Below are 22359 nucleotides of genomic sequence, written 5' to 3'. Positions count from 1 at the left end.
CTTAGAGGTTTATAGGAAGGATTTTAGAAGGTATAGGCAGGGGTATATAGAGGTTCTGTTCCAGTATCGTTAAGACATACTGTACACAAACACAAAACCGGAACACCCTGAGGAAACCCACGCAAGCATGGAGAGAATATACAAACTCCACACAGTTAGCAAGCATTACACCAACCATGCTGTGCTGTCTAGTGACACGATTCCCAAAAGGACCCATGTATGTGGGAGAAGTGGCCTTAGCGTTGCCACATCACTGACTTTAAATAATCAAATTGAATAAACTCAATCTGTAGAATACAAGATAAAAACATGTTTAGAGCGGCATCCAAGTAAATTGCACTGTGCAGTTAATTATTAATAAAAACGTTGAATGTATGAACTTTGTTTGACATGAAGTACATTTGATCCCACACATTTTCTGCATCAGTTTCACAGGTTCTGCACATCGTTATGTTTGTGATTGGCGTTACATTTTGTTCAGACAGCAAATTGCTTTATGAATAGGTGTAATTTATTGAATAAGCTACTGTATATCAGGCAACACATATTTGGACATGATTTACAATATTTCACATTTTCCTTCATTATTCACTGTTATTTATTATAATGTACTGTGTATCTTTTATCTTTCATAATATACTATTTTATTCTTTATTTTATCATTTCAATTATATTTCAAATTCCTGTTTTAATACATGCTTTCATCTACAATATTACATTCTCTAATACTTAGCAAAAGGAACAGCTGAATAGGTTGTCACTCTAGTTCTTATCTGTCCTAGGTCGAAAGCGTATAAATAAGCATAAATCATACAAAAGTCACATTACTAGATGGATTTGGAAGTCAAAAGGAGCAGAGGTATCTTATTAGTTTTGAGATTAGTCACTGACTAATTAAAGCACTAAGGAAATAGAGTCAGAAGCAGATCCAAATAAAGACAAAAAATTACAACCTGGTAAACTGTGATGCGATGAACAAGGTAAAACAAAAATTGTTTCCATGCAGGGAAAATGCTGCATATAGTACAGAAATACTGGGTAGCTTTAACAGTGTGATTTAGTCATGAGCTAGGTATGCCACCTCTCAACCGTACATACCTACTGTCCCGGAATGTCCAGGAGACTCACATATTTCGGAGGGCTTTTCCAGACTCTCTCAAAAGTAAGTCAGTCTTGTGTATTCTAACCTCTTTACTTGGGGCTTGATTATGTGACTCGCGCTGAATAGTGTCATTGTGGCCCCACCTTCTTCTTTACAGTGCTGCAAATTGCAACTTTGTATAGTAGGGATGGGGCACGATAATGCTGTCAGGGCTTCACTCCATCTGCACCTCCCATCTGGCAGCTCCCAGGTGATAGGTGTCGGCATGTATGCTTTTAAGGAGCGCACACACTAGACGATATGCTCCCTGAGCGATATCGTCTAGTGTGTCCCCGGCAGGGTGTGCTCAATGTTGTTCATGACATTGAGCACACCCGTTATCGGTATCGTTCAGCGCCGGGCTCTCCTCCCCATTCCCCAACATGCAGCAACCTGACAATATCGTCTGGTTGACCTGCATGTTTACCCGATGAACGATAATGACGAACGACCTGTGGGAAGGCACATCGTCGTTATCGTTCATCGTTTTGGTGTTAAAAATGGAAGATAAAGTTATCGTTCAGTCGTCCACTTTAATCGCCCAGTGTGTACGCACCTTTAATCTGTTTGCACATTTTAAATTTTCCGCACCTAACCTAGTTTTGCCAAGGGGCAGAGTTTTACCTTCTTGTTTGGTTTACTCTGAGCTCTAAATTAAGTTCAACGTGTTTTGGCACCGAAGGTAAACTTTACCAACTCCATCCACCCCCCACCAATTTCACATATATACCCAGGGCCTGATTCAGATGTACACATAATGTCCATGCCACACGAAAACAGCCGATGTTTTGAGTGTGCGCATGTGAGCGAGTCACACTGTGCAAGCCTCCCAATGGTTACAGCCAGGAGCTGCAAAACAAATTTGGACTTTTTGGGGGCTATTCAATTGTTGCGTGGGTGTCGATCATTAATGAGCACAGAGTTTTGCAATTCAATTGTTCTGGGCGCTCATTAATTATCGCCCTCTTCACGCCATATTAGACGGGATTTAGCCGTTTAAAATGGCTAAACCCGTTTAAATTTCTGGTTAAGGCACCCTAATCACAGGTTTTTTGCGCGTTTTTGCTCCCCCCCCCCTCCTGAAGGTGTGAGCAGAAATGCTGGCACCAGGGGCTATCGAGCTCAGATGGAGAAACTATTGAATTGCTTCGTTGGACGCTTAAATAAATAGTTGCCGGCTGAACAATTGAATCGCACCCCAGAGAGGGGTGCTAATGGGGGGAGACTAGCCAGAAATGGGTGTATAGTGGTCAGCGACTGTACTGACACAGGCAGCCATGTTCAGATGGAGATTCTGGGCCTGATTCAGACCCGCTCGCAAGCGGTTCGATGGTGGCCCAGTGCGCACGTGCAAAAAGCACTCGCTCCGTGGCTCTCTACAAAAGGGGCGACTGTCGATGTTGATCGACAGCTCGCCCCATTTGTAGGTGTGGCGGGGGGTTGGTTCACAAACGGAGGCGTTCCCATGCGAACGCCTGCCATTTGTGGGCAGCCCCACTGACATCACCAGTGATGTCAGTGGGAGATCTTCCGGCTCTATTAGAGCCAGAAGCTCTCCAGGGCTTGCGGCCACGAGACCCTAGCACAAGGGTTTCGTCGCAAGCCCGATGGTCGCGATGGTCTTGACCATCGCGACCATCATCCTGGCTGCTCGCAATAGCTGTGGGTGGCCAGGAGGCCGCAACAAAAAAAAAAGCGCCTGCCCTGATTCAGAGTGAGCGCTCGCTTTTTGCGAGCGCCTCTGAATCAGGCCCTCCGTGTCTCCATAGGGCAAGTGCAACCTCCAATGGAGCTGCTGTTGGTGCATCCTAATACGCTCAGCAGAACATTAGCACCACAGCCGTGGGCATCTTTGTATACCATCAGTTGCAGCATTACCATAAAGATGCAAAACACACAGTCGTGGCTGCAATAGCGTGCATCTCTGAATCGGGCCCATTGTACAATTACATGATTGATGAATAACAACATTAGGGGTTTTTATCTTTCAGTGTCATAATACCTGATGGTCTATCTGGTCTTTGTGGCTGTGTCTTTTCCTTTTTTAATCCCAGGCCCAGCCCTAAACCAAGTGACATCACCACCAATGCCACAAGAAGTACCTGTAAGAGAAAAAAAATACAACAAATGATATATACAAAATTATGTTCATATAATTGTAAAAATCTTATATATATATATAATTTGCTTAGTCCCTTTGTCTGGAACGCTCTTTGAATTTGAATATCTAAAAGACTAATTAAGATATACATGTGATTCTTTTGCGAGGAATTTCAATCAGCAATAAATTACAGAATTTGGAATAAAACTGTATAAAATTTGATGAAATAAAATCAACAAAAACCATTATAAATGCTTTGGTTAGCTAACCTTGACCCAGGGGAAGCGGTATAGGGGTGACCGCCTCCGGCTGCCTTTCTCACGCACTACTGGCGGTCTGTGCTCTCACATGGACCCGGCGCCCTAGCCATGTGCTGACACATCTTACGTTCTGCCTAGTTCGGCTCCTGATTGGCCGACTATCTGTGTGATGTAGTTATTACATAATGAGGGAGGGCGTGAGGGGCGGCACAACACGTAAGGCTGCTGCCATAAGGGGCGCTTTTCCCTCATCTACTTTCTCCAACACGTCGGTTCCAGGCTTGCAACTCAGAGCCAATCAGCACCGGGTTTGCGCCTCGAAAGCAACGCCTCTTTTCTCTGCTTTCCACGAGAGCTGCCAGCAGTCGCTGACTGGCGGGAGGCTGGGAGATAATGAGGTGGAGTAACAGTGCACTATCATTTGCATCTATAAGGGCTCAGCTTGCAAAACGGTCCATTTTGCTTCAGAGTCCATGGCCAAATATATCATCGCATGTACAAATTGGTGAAATGTTACAATAAAAAAATCCCCACAAATCATAAAAGGGCGTGGCTTAGCCAATTATGTTTCACACACATCTTTTATTACCCGATTCCATCGTATTAACATATGATCTAGCACAGTGGTTCTCAAACTTTTTTGACTCACGGCGCCCTAGAGTATCAGAATTTTTTCCATGGCACCCCTGGGCAAAAGGTTTCTTATTGAGAAATTAAAAAAAAAATGAAATTAAGTAAATTGTGCTTCTTTGTCACCCTTAGGTTCTGTTATGCGGTGGTTGACGAGGCTGCACTTCTTTTTGTCCACACATTCTTTGATTGGCAGCCATAAGTACTGGTTTTGCCTATCACACTGAATAAAATTCATTTTATTTGGCACTGGATCACCAACCTGAGGCACCCCATGGTGCACGGCACAGTTTGGGAACCACTGATCTAGCCGTTATCTAGCAAAGCATTTTCTGTACATATGTTCTGAGTTCAAATTGGCGAAATGTTTGCCACGGTTATACTAGTACTGAACAGAAAGTATCAGAATACCAGGGCCGTCTCTAGGGGTGCTCGACCAGTGCGGTCACACAGGGCTGCCACCCATAGACGACGCACCCCTCCCCAACACCCTAATTTCAGCGGGACAGTACTGTCCCGCTGTTCCACCCGTGGGCCGAAGTGGCCCGTGGGTGGTCAAAACGGGAGGTTGGGGACCCCCACCGCCGCGGCAGTGCTGGACACCCAGAGTGTGAATGGACGCAGCTCATGCATGCGTGCGGCATCCATTCACTGACGGGAGAGGGCTGGGGGAAGCCCAGCCAGTGACGGAAGGCTGGGCTTTGCCTGACGTTATTTGGAGGTGTGCCATGCGGGCGCGCCTCCTAATAACTTCACTTAGGGGGTGTTGCCTATGGTAATGAGGCCACACCCCCAATTTTGGTCACCTTCAGCTTCGCCATGCGCGATGACAGGGCACATCCTAATGGGCCGACACAGGGTGCTCAGACCCCTGGAGCCGGCCCTGGGTAATACATACTGATTCCGGCTCCTTCCTAAATCAGTCTACTGGGTTTTAATCACCAAAGTAAAAAGTGAATGCAGATTTTCTACATTCATTAAAATACACCCAGATATATGTTTTCCCATATAAAATGGACTTTGGCAGGCAAGGATAGATCAAAGCATTGCCGATGTGTAAAAATCAAGTGTATTTGTAGGGAGGAACCTTAGATCAGTGATTTCCAACCTTTTTCAGCTCGCAGCACGCTAAACAAGATTTTAAAACTGCCAAGGCACACCAAGGCTTTTTTTGTTCAACTATAACATTTAATAACAAATATATTTATATATGTTGATATTTGTTATTATTTCTGTTAAAATTAGTAGAAATGAAACACAATCACAATGGTCCCATCAATATGGCCCTCATAAAAAAGCACAATAGCAGTGGCTACCACAGAAATAAAACACAATAACAGTGGCCCCCATAGAAAAAAAAACACAAAAAAAAACACAATAACAGTGACCCCCACAGAAAAAAACAATAACAGTGGCCCCCACAGAAATAAAACACAATAACAGTGGCCCCCACAGAAAAAAAAACACAAAAAAACAACAATAACAGTGGCCCCCATAGAAAAAAAAACAATAACAGAGGCCCCACAGAAGAAAAACACAATAACAGTGGCCCCCACAAAAAAAAATTAAAACACATTGGCCCCTACCTTTCTTTAGCAGAGAAGATCACAGTTGTCCCTGTCCCTCAGTGGCAGGAGTTGCTGCAGCACTGGAGTGTAAAGAGCACTGTGCAGGCGGAAGGAACAGCTACGTGGCGTGCTTGACCTATGATGTCACGCCATCGCATCTCCATAGGTCTGGCCCAGGCCGCGTCTGAGCAACCCATAAGAGCTCAGCACTGCCTGAGCCTGAAACTTTAAGTTAAGCTGCCGGCGGCGGATGCACACTTGCGGGCACTTCTCCGGCGGCACACCTGTCGAAGCTGAATAATTGGCTGAGACAGAATCAGTTTAAAACTAGATTGGAATGACGTCATCTTGCGAATGGCCACAAGACACCATCTTAAAAATGAGATCTGCACAATGCCATTTGGCGAATGGCCACCCAGCGCCATTTTAGAGAAACTCACACTTAAGTACATACGGCGATGCTATTATTAGCATCATGCGATCGCATATTTCACCATACCCCATACACACATTAAATACACACAGTTGCGCTGTAAACATGACGCACATTAGCGAATGCATAATATCCTGCATGCGAACACTGTTTATTAGCTTCATGCGTACGCATCTGCCCCAAGTTAACTAGCGTCTTTTCCCAAACCCCTCATACTTACACACTGCACACTCACATAAAAGGTTCCATAGCTTCAAAGTGTAATATCCAAGGTTTATTAATTTCTTACTAATGTTGTGAAATAAAGACTATTTGATATCTAAGGTTTAGTACATGATAAGCAAACCGTGTTTGGTGTTGTACTGATCTACTCTGTCTCAACAGCTTTCTGGTGTCATCGGTGAGAAGATCGCAACATGCATTCTCAACTTATGGACTGTAGAGAGTTAAAACACTAAAATGTACTTTGTAATGTTAGACATTTGTGATATCTATGACCAATTGAGGGTACTTATCTTGTGATATACTATTATTACTTAGAGTGAGTTACATAGGGGATGATATGTTATTTGAATATATGCGATATATCTAATCACTGTGGATATCCCACTTGGATTAAAAGGCGATCCGTTACACTTTTCTCGTACACTAATCATAATCAGAATATACTCATTTGTCTGTACGATCTATTCGACAATGTTGACGTACAATATATATGTGTAACAATTAAATTATGCTCATGCGTAAACTTTTTTGGAACACAATTTTTATAATAAAAATGGACTTCTCACTGTGATAGTCCTACATTTATTATTTGGTTGTGTTCTTGCTCTGACCTAGGGGGGGCCATCTACCTTTTCTCATATGACTATTACTACAGCCATACATCACTAAAATGCCTAATCTCGTCTGATCTTGGAAGCTAAATGGTGATAGGCCTGGTTAGTACTTGGATGGGAGACCCCCAGGGAATACCAGGTGCCGTAGATTAAAGAGGAATATTTAGGACCCCAATGATGTTTGTCAGAGCACCACAAACCATATCCTTATTTGTTTACCCAATTTATGGTTAAACATTTCTATCTTTCTTGACTATAAATATCATACCCATTGGAATGATGATTAACTGTTAAATATTTCGCCAGAGGATCACCTCAGGATCTTATATTCTAATCAGATCCATTCACATTAAATCTATTTATATTTGTCTTATTTGCTTTTTCTTGGGGGATTTTGGTACCTTATATTTTATTGACTTATATTTAATAAAAGTTACATTTTAATTATATTTTTCTAAGTGTGCCCCAACAACTAGCCCTACTTTCCTCTCTTTGTGTATGTACTGTCTTTTTGGGCTATGGGAGCACCACCAACGTATTCCTGAATGATCTTATTTGAAAGTAATGATCACGTATGGTTGGTCCTTTTTGGATACTATTGATTTGATTTGAGAAAACCCGCTCTGTGCAGAATCTTCCCCTGTCTTGTGTATATCTGATAATACTGATTAACTTTCAGTTTCTGACTCTAGCACGAGCATTGCAATAAGCATCATTAAACAGGTACCAAGTCTTATATCCCCCATACTCTAGACGTACTATACGACCAGAACAAAATCCAATATAGTCGCTATGTAATAGGATCACTGGGAGATCAGCATTATGTCTACTTTCTCTCTCCAGCACGAGTTAATAGCTAAAAGGAAAATACCAGACAACCTTGATGATATTTTTTCAGATCTATCCATTACTAACCTGCCAAAAGATAGTTGGGAGGAGGAACTACACAGATTAAAATCTATTCTACAGTGCCGATCCAGGGTTTCATGGGATATTACCACTCTTGAAAACTATATAAAACACAAGATTACACCTAGAGGGTTACGACCTAAGATATTTCCAGCATTCAAGTTAGCAACGGAGAATCTAAATAAAGAGTGGGAGATGACTCTCCTGAAATGTTCTCAAGATTTGATGTCTATATTAATCAAACACAACCACATCACCTTGGATGAATGTGAAAAAGAAATTGAAACCCTGGGAAAGAAGTTGGAAAGCTGGGAGAAGGATCTGGTGTTTCAAAAGACAGTAGAAAAACATAAAAAAGAATTGGAGGCATATGAAATGGAAATCATAGAGAGGAAGAAACTTAAATTTAATCGTGATTTACGGGATTTTTCCACGGGCAACATTTTTAGATGGAACACATCTCGCATCAATAAACCATATTACAAACCACAGGAGATATACACCTCCTCTGAGATGGAATCCTCGGGGGGCGAGGAATTCCCGGATAATTTAAGTATACCCCAACATCCCCGCCAAAGACAAGAAAGGTATGAAGAACATCGACATCTTCCGACAACTGCTTTTTTAGGACCAAGCAGAGGAGGCCGTACCAAGTATCGTGCAAGAGGAAGACGAGGCGGGGAAAGAAGAAACATAGGGGAAACAATGGACTGGGATCACCGCTACCCAATCAGGACCAAAAGGAAATAACATCTCATCAGACACTCACTATAATTAACCTTTCAAATATGATACTTACTGAGGCTGAAGAATCGGTATTAAGGAAAGGACTGTCCTTTTCACCAACTTATTCTTTCGACCGCTTTGGATGGGAAAAAGATCTGAAATTGTTCGGACGCAAACTTCTGCTTAAAAAACATTTTGCTACCCAGAAGAAATGTGAACTGGTGGAAAATCAAAGGACGGCAACAGAGACACCATCTGAAGCAATTTGGATTCCAGATATTGATGAACTTGAAGCAATAGATACCCTTGAACAACTACAGGAAGAGACTATTGACAACCCTGGGGTTTATAGGAGACCAATATGCAAGAAAAAATCTATTTTCTTCCCCCCAGATTCCATCAGCCCGGAGGTAAAGATTTTCCAAGAATTGGTGTCCAGAGATTTGGACACACTATATATGAAAACAAAGAACACCAAACCAACTATGGGAAACCTCAGCAAACAAGAAATTCAAGCACTGAGGAATATGAGACGATGGAAGGATGCAATTATCAAGCCCTCAGATAAGGGTGGAAACGTTGTTGTTTGGCCAACAAAAATGTACCAGAAAGAAGCCATGAAACAATTGGAGGATACAGAGTGCTACCAACAAATTACCTTTAATCGAACAGAAAATTACATCAGTATATTTAATGGCATACTGGATCGAGCGAGACACGAAGGAACAATTTTTAAACAAGAACATGAATATTTGAAGGTGTCCAATACAAAAATACCGACTCTATACTTGTTACCTAAAGTCCACAAAAATATGTGTGGACCACCTGGGAGACCGATTATATCGGGACTAGGTGGACTGTCCGAGAACGCAAGTCGTTTTATTGATCTTCATCTTTGGCACCACGTACTAGGATTAGCATCCTATATACAGGATACAGCTGATCTTCTCAGAAAATTGCATGACATAAGACTGGAGACACACCATTACTTAGTTACCCTAGACGTGGTGTCCTTATACACTTGCATTGACCATGACTTGGGCCTACAGGCCGTTGAATACTTTCTTAAAATGGAAGAACCATGCCAATTTCACCAATTTCTTCTGGATCTTCTGAGGTTTATCTTGACTAAGAACTATTTTACGTTTGTGGACCGCTTCTACTTACAGAAAAGAGGAATGGCAATGGGGGCAGCTTGTGCCCCCACATATGCCAACCTCTTCATGGGTAAGTGGGAGCGGGAATTTGTCTTCAATGAAATAAGAGAACAATACACACAACATATAGGAGGATGGTGGAGGTATAATGATGACATCCTCATGATATGGGAGGGAGAAGAAGACCTGCTCATCAAATTCATACAAGAATTAAATAATAACAACAGCAACATCAAACTTACCCACTTTTACAGTCAAGAATCTGTTACTTTCTTGGACTTAAAAATCTATAAAACTAGTGATGGAACCATACAAATAGAATTATATAGAAAGGAAACAGCAACAAACAGCCTATTATACCAAACCAGTGCACACTTTCCCCCCACGGTTTAAAAAACCTCCCTAAAGGGGAATTTTTAAGACTAAAACGCAATTGTTCTGAGGCACAAGTATATAAAACCAAAAGTCAGGAACTTGTGAATAGGCTGAGAGAAAGAGGATATAGTAAGAGATGCATAAAACGAGCACAAGCATGCATCTCTGAAAAACCAAGAGAAGAATTGATATTCAATGACTGTGAACAACAACTACATAATCAAAAGCTCAAAACGAATAAGGAAGGACTAAGATTCATCTGCAACTTTTGTAAAGAATGGAGAACCATTCAGGACATTATCCAACGACATTGGTCAGTCCTGCATTTAGATAAAGATTTGTCATCAATCTTGGACAAAAAGGTAGCAATGGGTTGGCGACGATCTAAAAACCTTAGAGATCAACTTGTATACAGTCACTATGTGAAACATCCCAAGAGTGTCAACAAAACACAAGGATCCTATGCCTGTGGGACCTGCAAGGCATGTCCACATATGATTAAACAAGAGAAAGTGATTGATAAATATGGAACTGAGATTAAAATCAGAGATTTTATCAATTGCAATACCTCAGGTGTGATATATTGCCTGACCTGTAGCTGTAATCTTAGGTATGTTGGAATGACGTCGAGAAATCTGAAACTGCGTGTCCTTGAACACGTAGGGACAAAAAGAAATGCTGTCTCAGATAGAGCAAAACTCAGGAAACTTACATCAGTTGCACGCCACTTTTATACATGCCATAATAATAACTATAAAGAACTTCAGGCATTCGGGTTGGAGAAGATCAATATGGGCATTCGAGGTGGTGACCTAACACAAGAATTAATTAAACAAGAAAGTATGTGGACTTTTAAATTGGGAGCTCTCAATCCATACGGGATGAACGAATACATAAATTATAGTGTATTCCTATAAAAAAACTAAATCCTATATACTCGGCAATTACCTTGGAGACATATGATTCTATTATTCTTTAGGATTTTTTGACTATAAGAATCACATGAGATTTCCCTCATTAGAGTTTGAATATATTATTTGCAAGCAGCCAGACCTATTACCAAACCTTTTAAAATACCACCAAGAGCCACATATTTGATACAAGTTTTTACACACATGGCTACACATTTTAGGATTATTTGACTACAAGAGTCACATGAGATTTACTTCATTAGAGTTCAAACACATAATTGGCAAGCAGCCAGATCCATTATCAGATATTTTAGAATATAATTAAGGGCCTTGTGAATACATATTTCATAGAATATTTAATACACTACACTTATAAAATCACAATATGAATTTAATCATTAAAATTATTACATCGGTATTAATAGTTTAGGATCATATATATATATATATATATTTTTTTTTTTTCTCGTTTTTCTTTCACGTCTTCTTTTTCTTCTCTTTTTTTCGTAAATTTTTTGTGGTCTTTTTCACGTGTGTCTGTATCACCTAAATGAATCATTGGATATATTGATCCATTTATATTTGAAGAATTTTTTCTGCTTCACTATCACTAAATTAATGAGTACTTCCTAATACACTTAACAGCTCACTATTTTCCTTTTCATGAATAACTATTAATATTATATATATTCACTTTTTGCACGTCTCGTCAGTGGTATACTATTTTATTACTCACATATCCCTTTTCATCACATTCCTTTGCACCTTTTTGTATTTATAACACAGTTTTGAGGATTGATTTCTCACTATAATATGTCTTTAAGAAATGAATATCTCTTTCAAAGAGAATAGGATTATTATATCTAAGTGGTATCAATTATCAATATATGGTCTATTTGATCAGTCAATGTATCATTGACATGACTAATTAAGGACCAATAAAGGTTGATAAGATCTAAATAAGATCTGGGTTACTCGCTGCTTAGTTAATATATAATATACTGTGCTATCATCTGCTCATACGAGGTATACCGTGTTATTTTCACCTGTATATTTACACCAAATTCAGGTGGTATCTGTTACTACTGGCATTATATATTCCCATATATTTTGCCAATTAGATAATTACAGTCATCTTATGTATACTTACACACTTCATGTCATTAATGTCTTACTGCATTATTGGAATTGCTGATTATAGGGATTAAAACTACAAATACCAGCATGCTCTATTCCATCGAACATCATTCCACTCCTTAAATGCAAAAAAATTGCTAAAAATTGAGTTTATATATACATATATACATTTATAAAAACCATTACCATATTATGATGAGTAATCTTGGGAAAAGATTATACATTTATTAATATGATTCATTTTTCGTAGTGCCCGATGCTATGATTTTGACTAACTGGTATAAAACTATGGATACCAGCATGTCTCATTCTATACTTAATGAGACCTGACTCATCTCAGTAGTGCTTTATGCTATGGTTTCGTTTTACTGGTACAAAACTACAGAAACCAGCATGCTTTGTTTTCTACCTTAATGAGATAGACTGCCTGGATTAGCCACATGATCACTTAGGTTACGTAATCAGCGGGCGTGGCCTATCGCTCGGGTAATTTTCCAACACCCAATGATATCTCCCAGAAGACGGGAGATATGAATATTCACTGCATTTAAGTAGCGGCTACTTGTGACGTAATACACACGAGGTGAACAAGCACTCAGTCGGGCGAAACGCGCGTCCTTACTCATATACCATACAGTGGGGAAACCTAACAGACGGCGTACAGCCGACGTATGGACTAGGATTCTGGGCTCCAACCATGATCGAGATGATATTGTATTAGCCGAGGAGGCTTTATATCCATTTCAGTTTTACATGGACTTTAATATTGGAGCAGGTAAATAATTTCCTGCTGCCTAGGTCTATATTCCCAAATTGTTGGGACATTTTTTACCGCAGGAGCTACATTTCATTATTAAGGGGACATAGTACTATGTATTTGTACTGAGATTAGCAGCTTCACAAATCATTTCCCCCACATGTATATTAAGTTGTACACATGACATCCATATGGATATTATGATATTATATGATTGCACATGACACACATCGTCCTTAATGAGTAGTATATTAATTGCTGCTTTGTAACCTCACCTCCTCTTTTTTGTGCCTTATTAAATGAACGGACCACCTACTATGGATATATATGAGGAAACTGAAACATTGAGATAAAAGGGTTCCTTTTCAAGATACTTATGATATATGATACATATCTGCTTCAGAATTTTCTCTGGAGCTAATTTTATGCTCTTTTGTGCAATGTATGTGAACCCTACTCTATTAGCTCATTGTTTATATTAACAGCAGATCATTCTGCTATGGATGTATATGAGGAAACTGAAACATTGAGACAAAAAGGTTCCCTTCAAGATACTTGTGATATATGATATGTATTTGCTTCAGAATTTACACTGGAGCTAATCTCATCCTTTTTTGTGTAATGTATGTGAACCTTATTTTATTAGCTCATTGTTTATACTAACTGCAGATCATGTGTGATTTATGCATACCAAGTAATTCTATCATTGTGATAAGATGTTTTCAAGACATTTGTGATATCTATGACCAATTGAGGGTATTTATCTTGCGATATACTATTATTACTTAGAGCGAGTTACATAGGGGATGATATGTTATTTGAATATATGCGATATATCTAATCACTGTGGATATCCCACTTGGATTAAAAGGTGATCCGTTACACTTTTCTCTTACACTAATCATAATCAGAACATACTCATTTGTCTGTACGATCTATTCGACAATGTTGACGTACAATATATATGTGTAACAATTAAATTATTCTCATGCGTAAACTTTTTTGGAACACAATTTTTATAATAAAAATGGACTTCTCACTGTGATAGTCCTACATTTATTACTTGGTTGTGTTCTTGCTCTGACCTAGGTGGGGGCAATCTACCTTTCCTCATATGACTATTACTACAGCCATACATCACTAAAATGCCCAATCTCGTCTGATCTTGGAAGCTAAATGGTGATAGGCCTGGTTAGTACTTGGATGGGAGACCCCCAGGGAATACCAGGTGCCATAGATTAAAGAGGAATATTTGGGACCCCAATGATGTTTGTCAGAGCACCACAAACCATATCCTTATTTGTTTACCCAATTTATGGTTAAACATTTCTATCTTTCTTGACTATAAATATCATACCCATTGGAATGATGATTAACTGTTAAATATTTCGCCAGAGGATCACCTCAGGATCTTATATTCTAATCAGATCCATTCACATTAAATCTATTTACATTTGTCTTATTTGCTTTTTCTTGGGGGATTTTGGTACCTTATATTTTATTGACTTATATTTAATAAAAGTTACATTTTAATTATATTTTTCTAAGTGTGCCCCAACAACTAGCCCTACTTTCCTCTCTTTGTGTATGTACTGTCTTTTTGGGCTATGGAAGCACCACCAACGAATTTCTGAATGATCTTATTTGAAAGTAATGATCATGTATGGTTGGTCCTTTTTGGATACTATTTGATTTGAGAAAATCCGCTCTGTGCAGAATCTTCCCCTGTCTTGTGTAGCTCCATTATTATACATCATTAGAGGTTTGTCTTTCTTCACAATATTTTTGCCTGATATTTATTATTTAATTGTTATGCGAGATATAATAGGATTGCCTTGAATAAACTAAACGTGTTGAGCGCTACTTGTCTATGCTGACCAAGCTCTGGAAGTTTTGTGGATACCTACTCTGTGGACTTTGATTCTTTTCCCCTTGGAATTGGCAGAAACAACGGAGATGCAGACATTTTACAAGAACCCATTCTTATGCAACTACAATGCTGCTAAGGGACTTATCATCTGTGAGAAGGTGGAGTACACATTAACCCAATTTGTGCAAATTACGCTGCCCAGGGATTGTGTGACATCCATTACACTTGGATCCGGTAAACCTATGTTGCCTTAAAGGGAAGTTGTAGTCCACATTAATATGGAGTTCAGGACTTTCTAGGACTTTCACACCATGAGCTATAGGTCTTAGTCCATACACCTAGTGTGCATTGCCATATATTGGTTCACCTATGGTGATTTTATATTATTATTATTTTTATGTGTTAATAAATATGTGATTTTTCATTTAACCATCCACTTTCATCATATAATTTTTTATGAGTATATAGCGCTGGTAACTTTGTATTATATATTTGTAGCTATTTCAAGAGGCTGACACCCTCTATACCAGCTGCTTCCTGTCAGCGCTTGTGGTTTCTTTCTATTCTTTTTTACCCTCATAGAATCCGCAATTGAACATGACAAGAACATCTCTAAAATGAGAGAGACCCAGAGCGAGAAACTAATGGCTGTATTCAAGCTCTAGAAGGAATGACGGTAACATCAGAGCCAGCAGACACACCTGCACCCACACCTGCACCTGAACAGTTACACGTCCTCTCTAATCCCACACCACCGCAAACACAGCCCTACCCCACTCATCACACACAGCCACAATTCCCATTCTATCCACAAACCCCATATCTCCCACAATATGCTCTCCCTCAATACCCTTACCCATACCCACCACCTTTCCCTCCTGCTCAACCCACACAACAATCCTTTCATCCACTTCACCCACGAAAGTGTTTTAATTGCAACCAGCCAGGACATGTAAGTAAAAACTGTATGGCAAAGAGGGTAGGACCCCCTAACCAGGGAAGTACCTAGATATCCCCATAAAGGATCTAGGCATCAGGTCATACCTGTGATCTACAGATAGACAGGTTGACGGGAAGTACTAGGGAAAAAAAACAGTAATGACAATTAATGTAACTAATACCCAATTTCTGTTCTGCTTTCTTCCCTGTGTCATAACACCCTGACTGTCAGTATATCTTTGCTTTCACATAGGGGGAGGTGTACACCACACATGGACACAAGTGTCCCATGGGTTTGTAGACAACCCCAGTATCTTCTCCCAGGCCTTATGCGACTGTTTATAATCTTTTCAACCTGCCAATGGATCTGTTCTGATACAATATGTGGACGATTTATTGTTGTGCCCTGTTTCATCCATGTTTAAATTATATTAAACTGTTGTGCTTCATCTCTCACACACAGGACACAAGGTTGCTAAGGACAAATTGCAGCCATGCCAGGCTAAGGTCAAGTACTTGGGAAACTGTCCAAACCCAGGGGCTAAGACACTACCTAGAGCATTAGCTATTAATAACAGGGTTTAATTGTACAGAAGGTTGTATGCAGATACGGTATCCCTAGAGTATAGGGATACTCATTTCATAGGTGATGTCTTTAAAAACAATTATGTGTAAGTTGGTGGATATTATTAATAACAAGATCACTCCAGACCATCTCTTTTTCTTTTTTTTTATCTGTCCCCCTTTGAGATACTGTTTGACAAGGCAGCCTCATGTGAAAATATGATAATGAGGTTACTGTGCAGTGTCTCACGAAGATGAGTAAGAACAACTGAAATTGAAATTATTATTTTCTAACATGTCTGATGCAAACTGTCATGATGTCAAACCTGGGGAATTTGTTATGATCTGAATTTTTTTTAGTCAGGTTGTTTGACTGATCGTTGGGAGGGTCCGTACCAGGTGTTGCTGATGAGTACCACATCTTTGAGGGTGGCTGAGAGAGATACCTGGGTCCATTCCACTCTCTGCAAAAAGGTCAACCAACCGGTGGAGAAACAAGGCGGAGACAAGGCTGTTAACGTGGACCTGTCTATCGCGAGCTTGTTTCGGGAGGATTAAAAGGTTGTAGTGAGATACCTGAGCTAAAGAAATTTGCAGGTCCTTGTTGCGACGATGGACTGGTCTGCTGTGTTCATTTTCATATTCTCTTCCAGAGTTTCCATAATCCTGGTTTGCTCGGGGATATCTGGTTTTTGTGACGGGGCCCGGATAGAGGAGATGGGAGCTGATGGCAGTGCTGATGGAGTGGAGACAAGAGGAGGAGTGCTATGCCAATCAGGGGAGTGTCTGACCAATCTTAGTACTGTAATTGTTAAGAGAGCTGCTATTCCGGATACTTGGGGATGGTGTGGAGGTTTATCGTCTGAAGATTCCTGTATTTGTGAGCTTTGTGGGCCCCTAGTTGATGAGAAATGTAGCCAACGGTGCCAGCCTAAATATAACCCGTACTGGGGTGGGTATCCCTTAGAGGATTATCATAGCATGGTAGGCAAAGTTTTAAATCAGACTGATTGTTGGGTGTGCTCACACGTGCCACAGGGACAGCATAATGTAGGGCTGGTGCCATTTCCACTGAATATTATGGAAATTTTAGAATTACAAAAAGAGAAAACATTGGATGGGAAATTCCTCTCATCCAAACCGCCTCATTTCAAATGCCATCAATTCCAAGTAGATAGATCACTTTCGTGTTTAATCATAACCAACCCCAATAAACCAGGGAGTTGGGAAGAATAACCAGACGATGACCTTCTCACTGAGAGCTAATAATAAGCCTATGAATTATGATCTGTTATGCTCAATTAGATCTAATGGGAGACACTTTTGGTATCGGTATACATTAAGTTCCACCAAAGAAATGATTGGTAAGGTACCAGACGGATATTGTGCTAAGATAATACAACCAGAAACTTGCATGTACCAGATGGGAGAACCTGAGATAGGATTATTTGCAAGGGAAATGTGTTTAATGATAATGATGCATACTATCCCTTATGTTTTCCCCGATTATATATATTTTATATGTGGAAGTAAAGCGTATAAATGGCTCTCCCCGAGTTCTGAAGGTTTGTGTTACCTGGGAAGAGTAGTCCCAGAGGTTATGACCCTCACACATGTTGAAATGCTTGGTATTCATAAAAACACACCGTCACCATACCTTCACACGCAGTATGAACACAGAGGCAAGATAAATATGATACCTGGTGATGTGCCTAAAGCCACATAGTTAATTAGTGAGACAACTGGCTTTCAAGTTTTAGTAGCACTGGATCCCACCAGGATCGCTTGGGGTACAGTAAATTTTAGATATATCCAAGATCTTGCTAAATTGATAGATAATATCACCGAGTTGTATGATGACACCTTCAGGTATACAGGTAGGGAATTGCAAGCGTACAAGAAAGAACTGGTACAACACAGACTAGTATTAAATTATTTAACAGCTGTCACTGGGGGGAATGGCGTAACTTTGGCCACCCAATTTGGAATGAAGTGTTGCACTTATGTCACGAATGATACCAGTGACCCCAAGGAGGTGATAGACTGGAAGATGGATGAAATCCTGCAGCTAAAATGGGAATTTTGAAAGAACCATAATGCTTCAGTGGCTGAAGTAGAGGAGAAGGTAGAGGAATGGGTTTCATGGTTGAACCAAGCAAAATGGTTCACAGGTTTAGGAGAGTGGGTCCAGGAAATGATCGCAAGCATAGGTAAACTCCTGATCCTCATACTGGTTGCCATCATACTAATTGGCATATGTGTCAGGTGTGTTCCTACTGTGTTGAAGTGTGGAAAATGTAAAGATTAGGTAAACCGGAAGAATGAAATTATGATGGGGGTTAGTAATGACAATATGAATACTGAGGTAAATGTAGAACTGCATTACAACCCTGAACTAGGAAATGCCATTGTATAATGTATTATATTTAGACACACATAAAATGTATTATTAAAATGTTATTTTAAAACACCTCAAATAATGTAAGTCCCTAATCCCCCTCAAGACTTCCTTTATAGGATAGGTGCATCCCCACACCTTTCCCATGATCTTCCAAGATCCGCGGTGTGCGTATAATGGTAGTTTTATGTCCCCTCTTAGAGACCCATTATTGATGGATTAGGAACCACCTTATGCCATCCCAAAATAACATGAAATATGTCAAAATGTAAGCCTAAAAAAAAATTAAATGTAAGATCAGTGTATGATAGCACGTTGGTTGCTATCAAAGGGTGGACTGTCGAAGCTGGATTATTGACTGAGACAGAATCAGTTTAAAACTAGATTGGAACAACGCCATCTTGCAAATGGCCACAAGACACCATCTTAAAAATGAGATCTGCACGACGCCATTTTGCGAATGGCTGCCCAGCGCCATTTTAGAGAAACTCACACTTAAGTACATACGGCGATGCTATTATTAGCATCATGCGATCGCATATTTCACCATACCTCATACACACATTAAATACACAGTTGCGCTGTTAACATGACGCACATTAGCAAATGCATAATATCCTGCATGCGAACACTGTTTATTAGCTTCATGCGTACGCATCTGCCTCAAGTTAACTAGCGTCTTTTCCCAAACCCCTCATACTTACACACTGCATACTCACATAAAAGGTTCCATAGCTTCAAAGTGTAATATTGAAAGGTTTATTAATTTCTTACTAATATTGTGAAATAAAGACTATTTGATATCTAAGGTTTAGTACATGATAAGCAAACCGTGTTTGGTGTTGTACTGATCTACTCTGTCTCAACAGCTTTCCGGTGTCATCAGTGAGAAGATCGCAACCTTCATTCTCAACTTATGGACTGTAGAGAGTTAAAACACTAAAATGTACTTTGTAATATTAGCAGCTTAGATTTGCATCCAGCGGGAAAAAGGAGACAAAAGGCTGTCAGAGGCTGACCTGTGTCCATTTGAATCAACCTGTTAAATATCCTGTAACAGAAGCACCATGACGGGGAACCAATGGAATCATACCAAACTTGCCTATTGTGTTGCTTATCCCTGTAAGGGTATAAACGTGCATACAGACTCCAATCTAGAGTCTTCTTGCTGATGCTGTTGACGGAGGTTTCTTGTAGATGCCAGTAACTGCCATACGCACGTGCCAGAGCACGTGCGTATGTATAACTGTACCTTGGGTCTGTATGATTTCTTTGCGCTAAATTGTCTTTAGATCACAGCGTGTAACCTACTGTTTTTATGTTGAATAATAACCTTTGTGCATTGGAAACACAGGGCCTGATTCAGAGCCGGACGCTATTTGTGGATGCTCGTTCAGAAAAAGGGGCCAGATATTTAAATTGAGCGCTCACTCTTTGCGGTCTGTGGACGCCTCTATGTCTGAGCGAGCGTCCGAAACATGCGCTCACTATTTTGTAAAGACGCCCCTTGGCTGTTCGCATCATACGTCATCTCCGCTATTTATTAGATTAATCAAGTATATCGAAAGGCGTCTGAACTGCTCGCAGTGCTTGTGGTAGGTTTTACTTCCCGCAATCACTGCGAGCAGTTCAGGCTAAAAGACAACCAAGTGACGTGGTCAATGACGCTGCTTTGTTAATTATGCACACCCATTAAACGCCCGTTTTAACCGTTTGGCACGCCTGCGTTCGGATCTCCACTCCCCGTTTTCAAGCACCTCCCCATTACCACCCACAAACGCCTCATACTGTCACTGAAATTAGCAGGCCCTCGCTGTTTTACGAGCGCACGATTTCCAACCGGTATGACTGGTTGGTGCATGCGCATTACGACCCATACGCATGCACAGATGTGCGAACATCGCTTGGAGCGAACGAGCGGCGATTACGAGCGGCTCTGAATCAGGCCCACAGTTCAAAGTTTGAAGGCATTTATTTACTGTATGACTACGTATGCAAATAGCGACAATTTTAGAAGGTATAGGCAGGATTTAGAAGGTATAGGCAGGAGCGTATAGAGGTTTAAATTCAGTATTGTTACACCTGAGAACCGCTCGCTGCACACAAGTGTGCCATGGCACAGAGGTTGCTAATGCATGTATATTTAAATACAACATGTTAAGGGTTCTTTTTAAAAAGTTGTGAAAGCTCCTTTTTCATCCATCACCTGTTATAAAAGGGGTATTCACAGACTCATAAAGAGGATTTCTGCATTCCTTATAATGGGCCTGATTCAGACTTGTACACCTGCGCCGGGGCCATAGTGCTCATGTGCTGTGATGCCACTGCAATCCCACAACCTGATTGACAGGCTGCGGATGTTTGAGGGCGGAATATGGCCTCGACAAGGAACGGTCCCTAAAATGGAGACGTGTCACCTACATTTTGTGGGGGTGCTAAGGCCAGGGTCTGCGTCTTCCGACACAAATTTCCTGGCCTTGGCCGAGGAGTTTCGTAACCTATTCTGAGTAAGCTTAGAAGTGTGATAATTGCGACAATCGGACACAGTACTCTGATCTGCGATGTCAGCAGAAGGCGTCTTTTTTTCTTCAGACGGCCTCCTGCGGCGTTACCATATTTTAGAATTTGCTGCTGCATCTAAAGAAGCAGCAGAGATGCTATTAGCATACAACTCATGTACTGTATCTAGAAATGTTACTACACTTGTAGATAAAATCATAACACCATTTCAGGATGGCACTATGATATTAAAAACAGCTTTGTTGGAGGCAGATTAAGATAGGAGGGGGCTCTTTCTTCCTGGTGCAGCTGTGAGTAGGCTCTGGAATTGTGCATGTGAGGCAGGGGCGTATTTACTCATTGGCCAGAATGGCACTCGTCAGGGGCCCCGGCCAAAGGGGGTGCCGTCCGGCAGCCAAGGGGTGAGATCAGACCGGGACTACTAGGACCGAAACTAGCGGCGGTGCAGTCACCGCTAGTCCCCCGGGACCCACAAGTGTAGGGCAGACCGCAGTGAGAGTGGTCTGCCCTACACAGTAACAGACACTCAGCTGCCAGCAGCGGTTGTCGACAGGAGCGGGGATCAGGTAAGTTGTGGGGGGGGGTTTCTGTGTTTGTAAGAATGGCACAGGTGGGGTGTGTGTGTGTGTGTGTGTGTGGCTACTAGGGGGCACTGTATAGGGGGCGGCTGCTACTGGGGGCAATGCAGCATAGGGAGGATTACTACTGGGGGCACTTTATGGGGGGGTGGCCGCTACTGGGGGCACTGTATAGCGGTGGCTGCTACAGGGGGCACTTTATGGGGGGGCGCTACTGGGGGCACTGTATAGGGGGGACATCTACTGGGGACAATGCAGCATAGAGGGGTTTACTACTGGAGGCACTGTATAGGAGGGACTACTACTGGGGGCAATGCAGCATAGGGGGGATTACTACTGGGGCACTGTATAGGGTGGACCACTATTGGGGCAAGGCAGCATGGGGGCGTTACTACTGGGGGCACTGTATAGGGGGGACTATTACAGGGGGCAATGCTGCATAGGGGGGGATTACTACTGGGGCAATGCATAGGGGGGACTATTACTGGGGGCACTGTATAGGGGTATGGCTGGGGAAACAGATGGAGGTGCTGGCTGATGATACAT

The 22359-nt window shown here is 41.1% G+C and overlaps 1 protein-coding gene and 2 pseudogenes across 1 annotated transcript in view; 2 read left to right on the top strand and 1 right to left on the bottom strand.

The window, feature by feature from the left end:
* ENPP3 (ectonucleotide pyrophosphatase/phosphodiesterase 3) overlaps positions 1–22359 on the bottom strand; it is a 236545-nt gene that overhangs the window by 193728 nt on the left and 20458 nt on the right. Inside the window, exon 2 of the mRNA XM_088443058.1 lies at positions 3144–3243. Coding sequence (XP_088299184.1) covers positions 3144–3243 — 100 coding nt within the window. The remainder of the gene's footprint in view (positions 1–3143; positions 3244–22359) is intronic.
* LOC148509455 (5S ribosomal RNA) lies at positions 7006–7123 on the top strand (annotated as a pseudogene).
* Positions 14067–14184, top strand: LOC148509454 (5S ribosomal RNA; annotated as a pseudogene).

The sequence above is a fragment of the Taudactylus pleione genome, unplaced genomic scaffold, assembly GCF_031769625.1.
Source record: "Taudactylus pleione unplaced genomic scaffold, aTauple2 ptg000326l, whole genome shotgun sequence".
Classification (NCBI taxonomy): Eukaryota; Metazoa; Chordata; class Amphibia; order Anura; family Myobatrachidae; genus Taudactylus; species Taudactylus pleione.
This window is presented reverse-complemented; position numbering and strand designations above follow the sequence as displayed.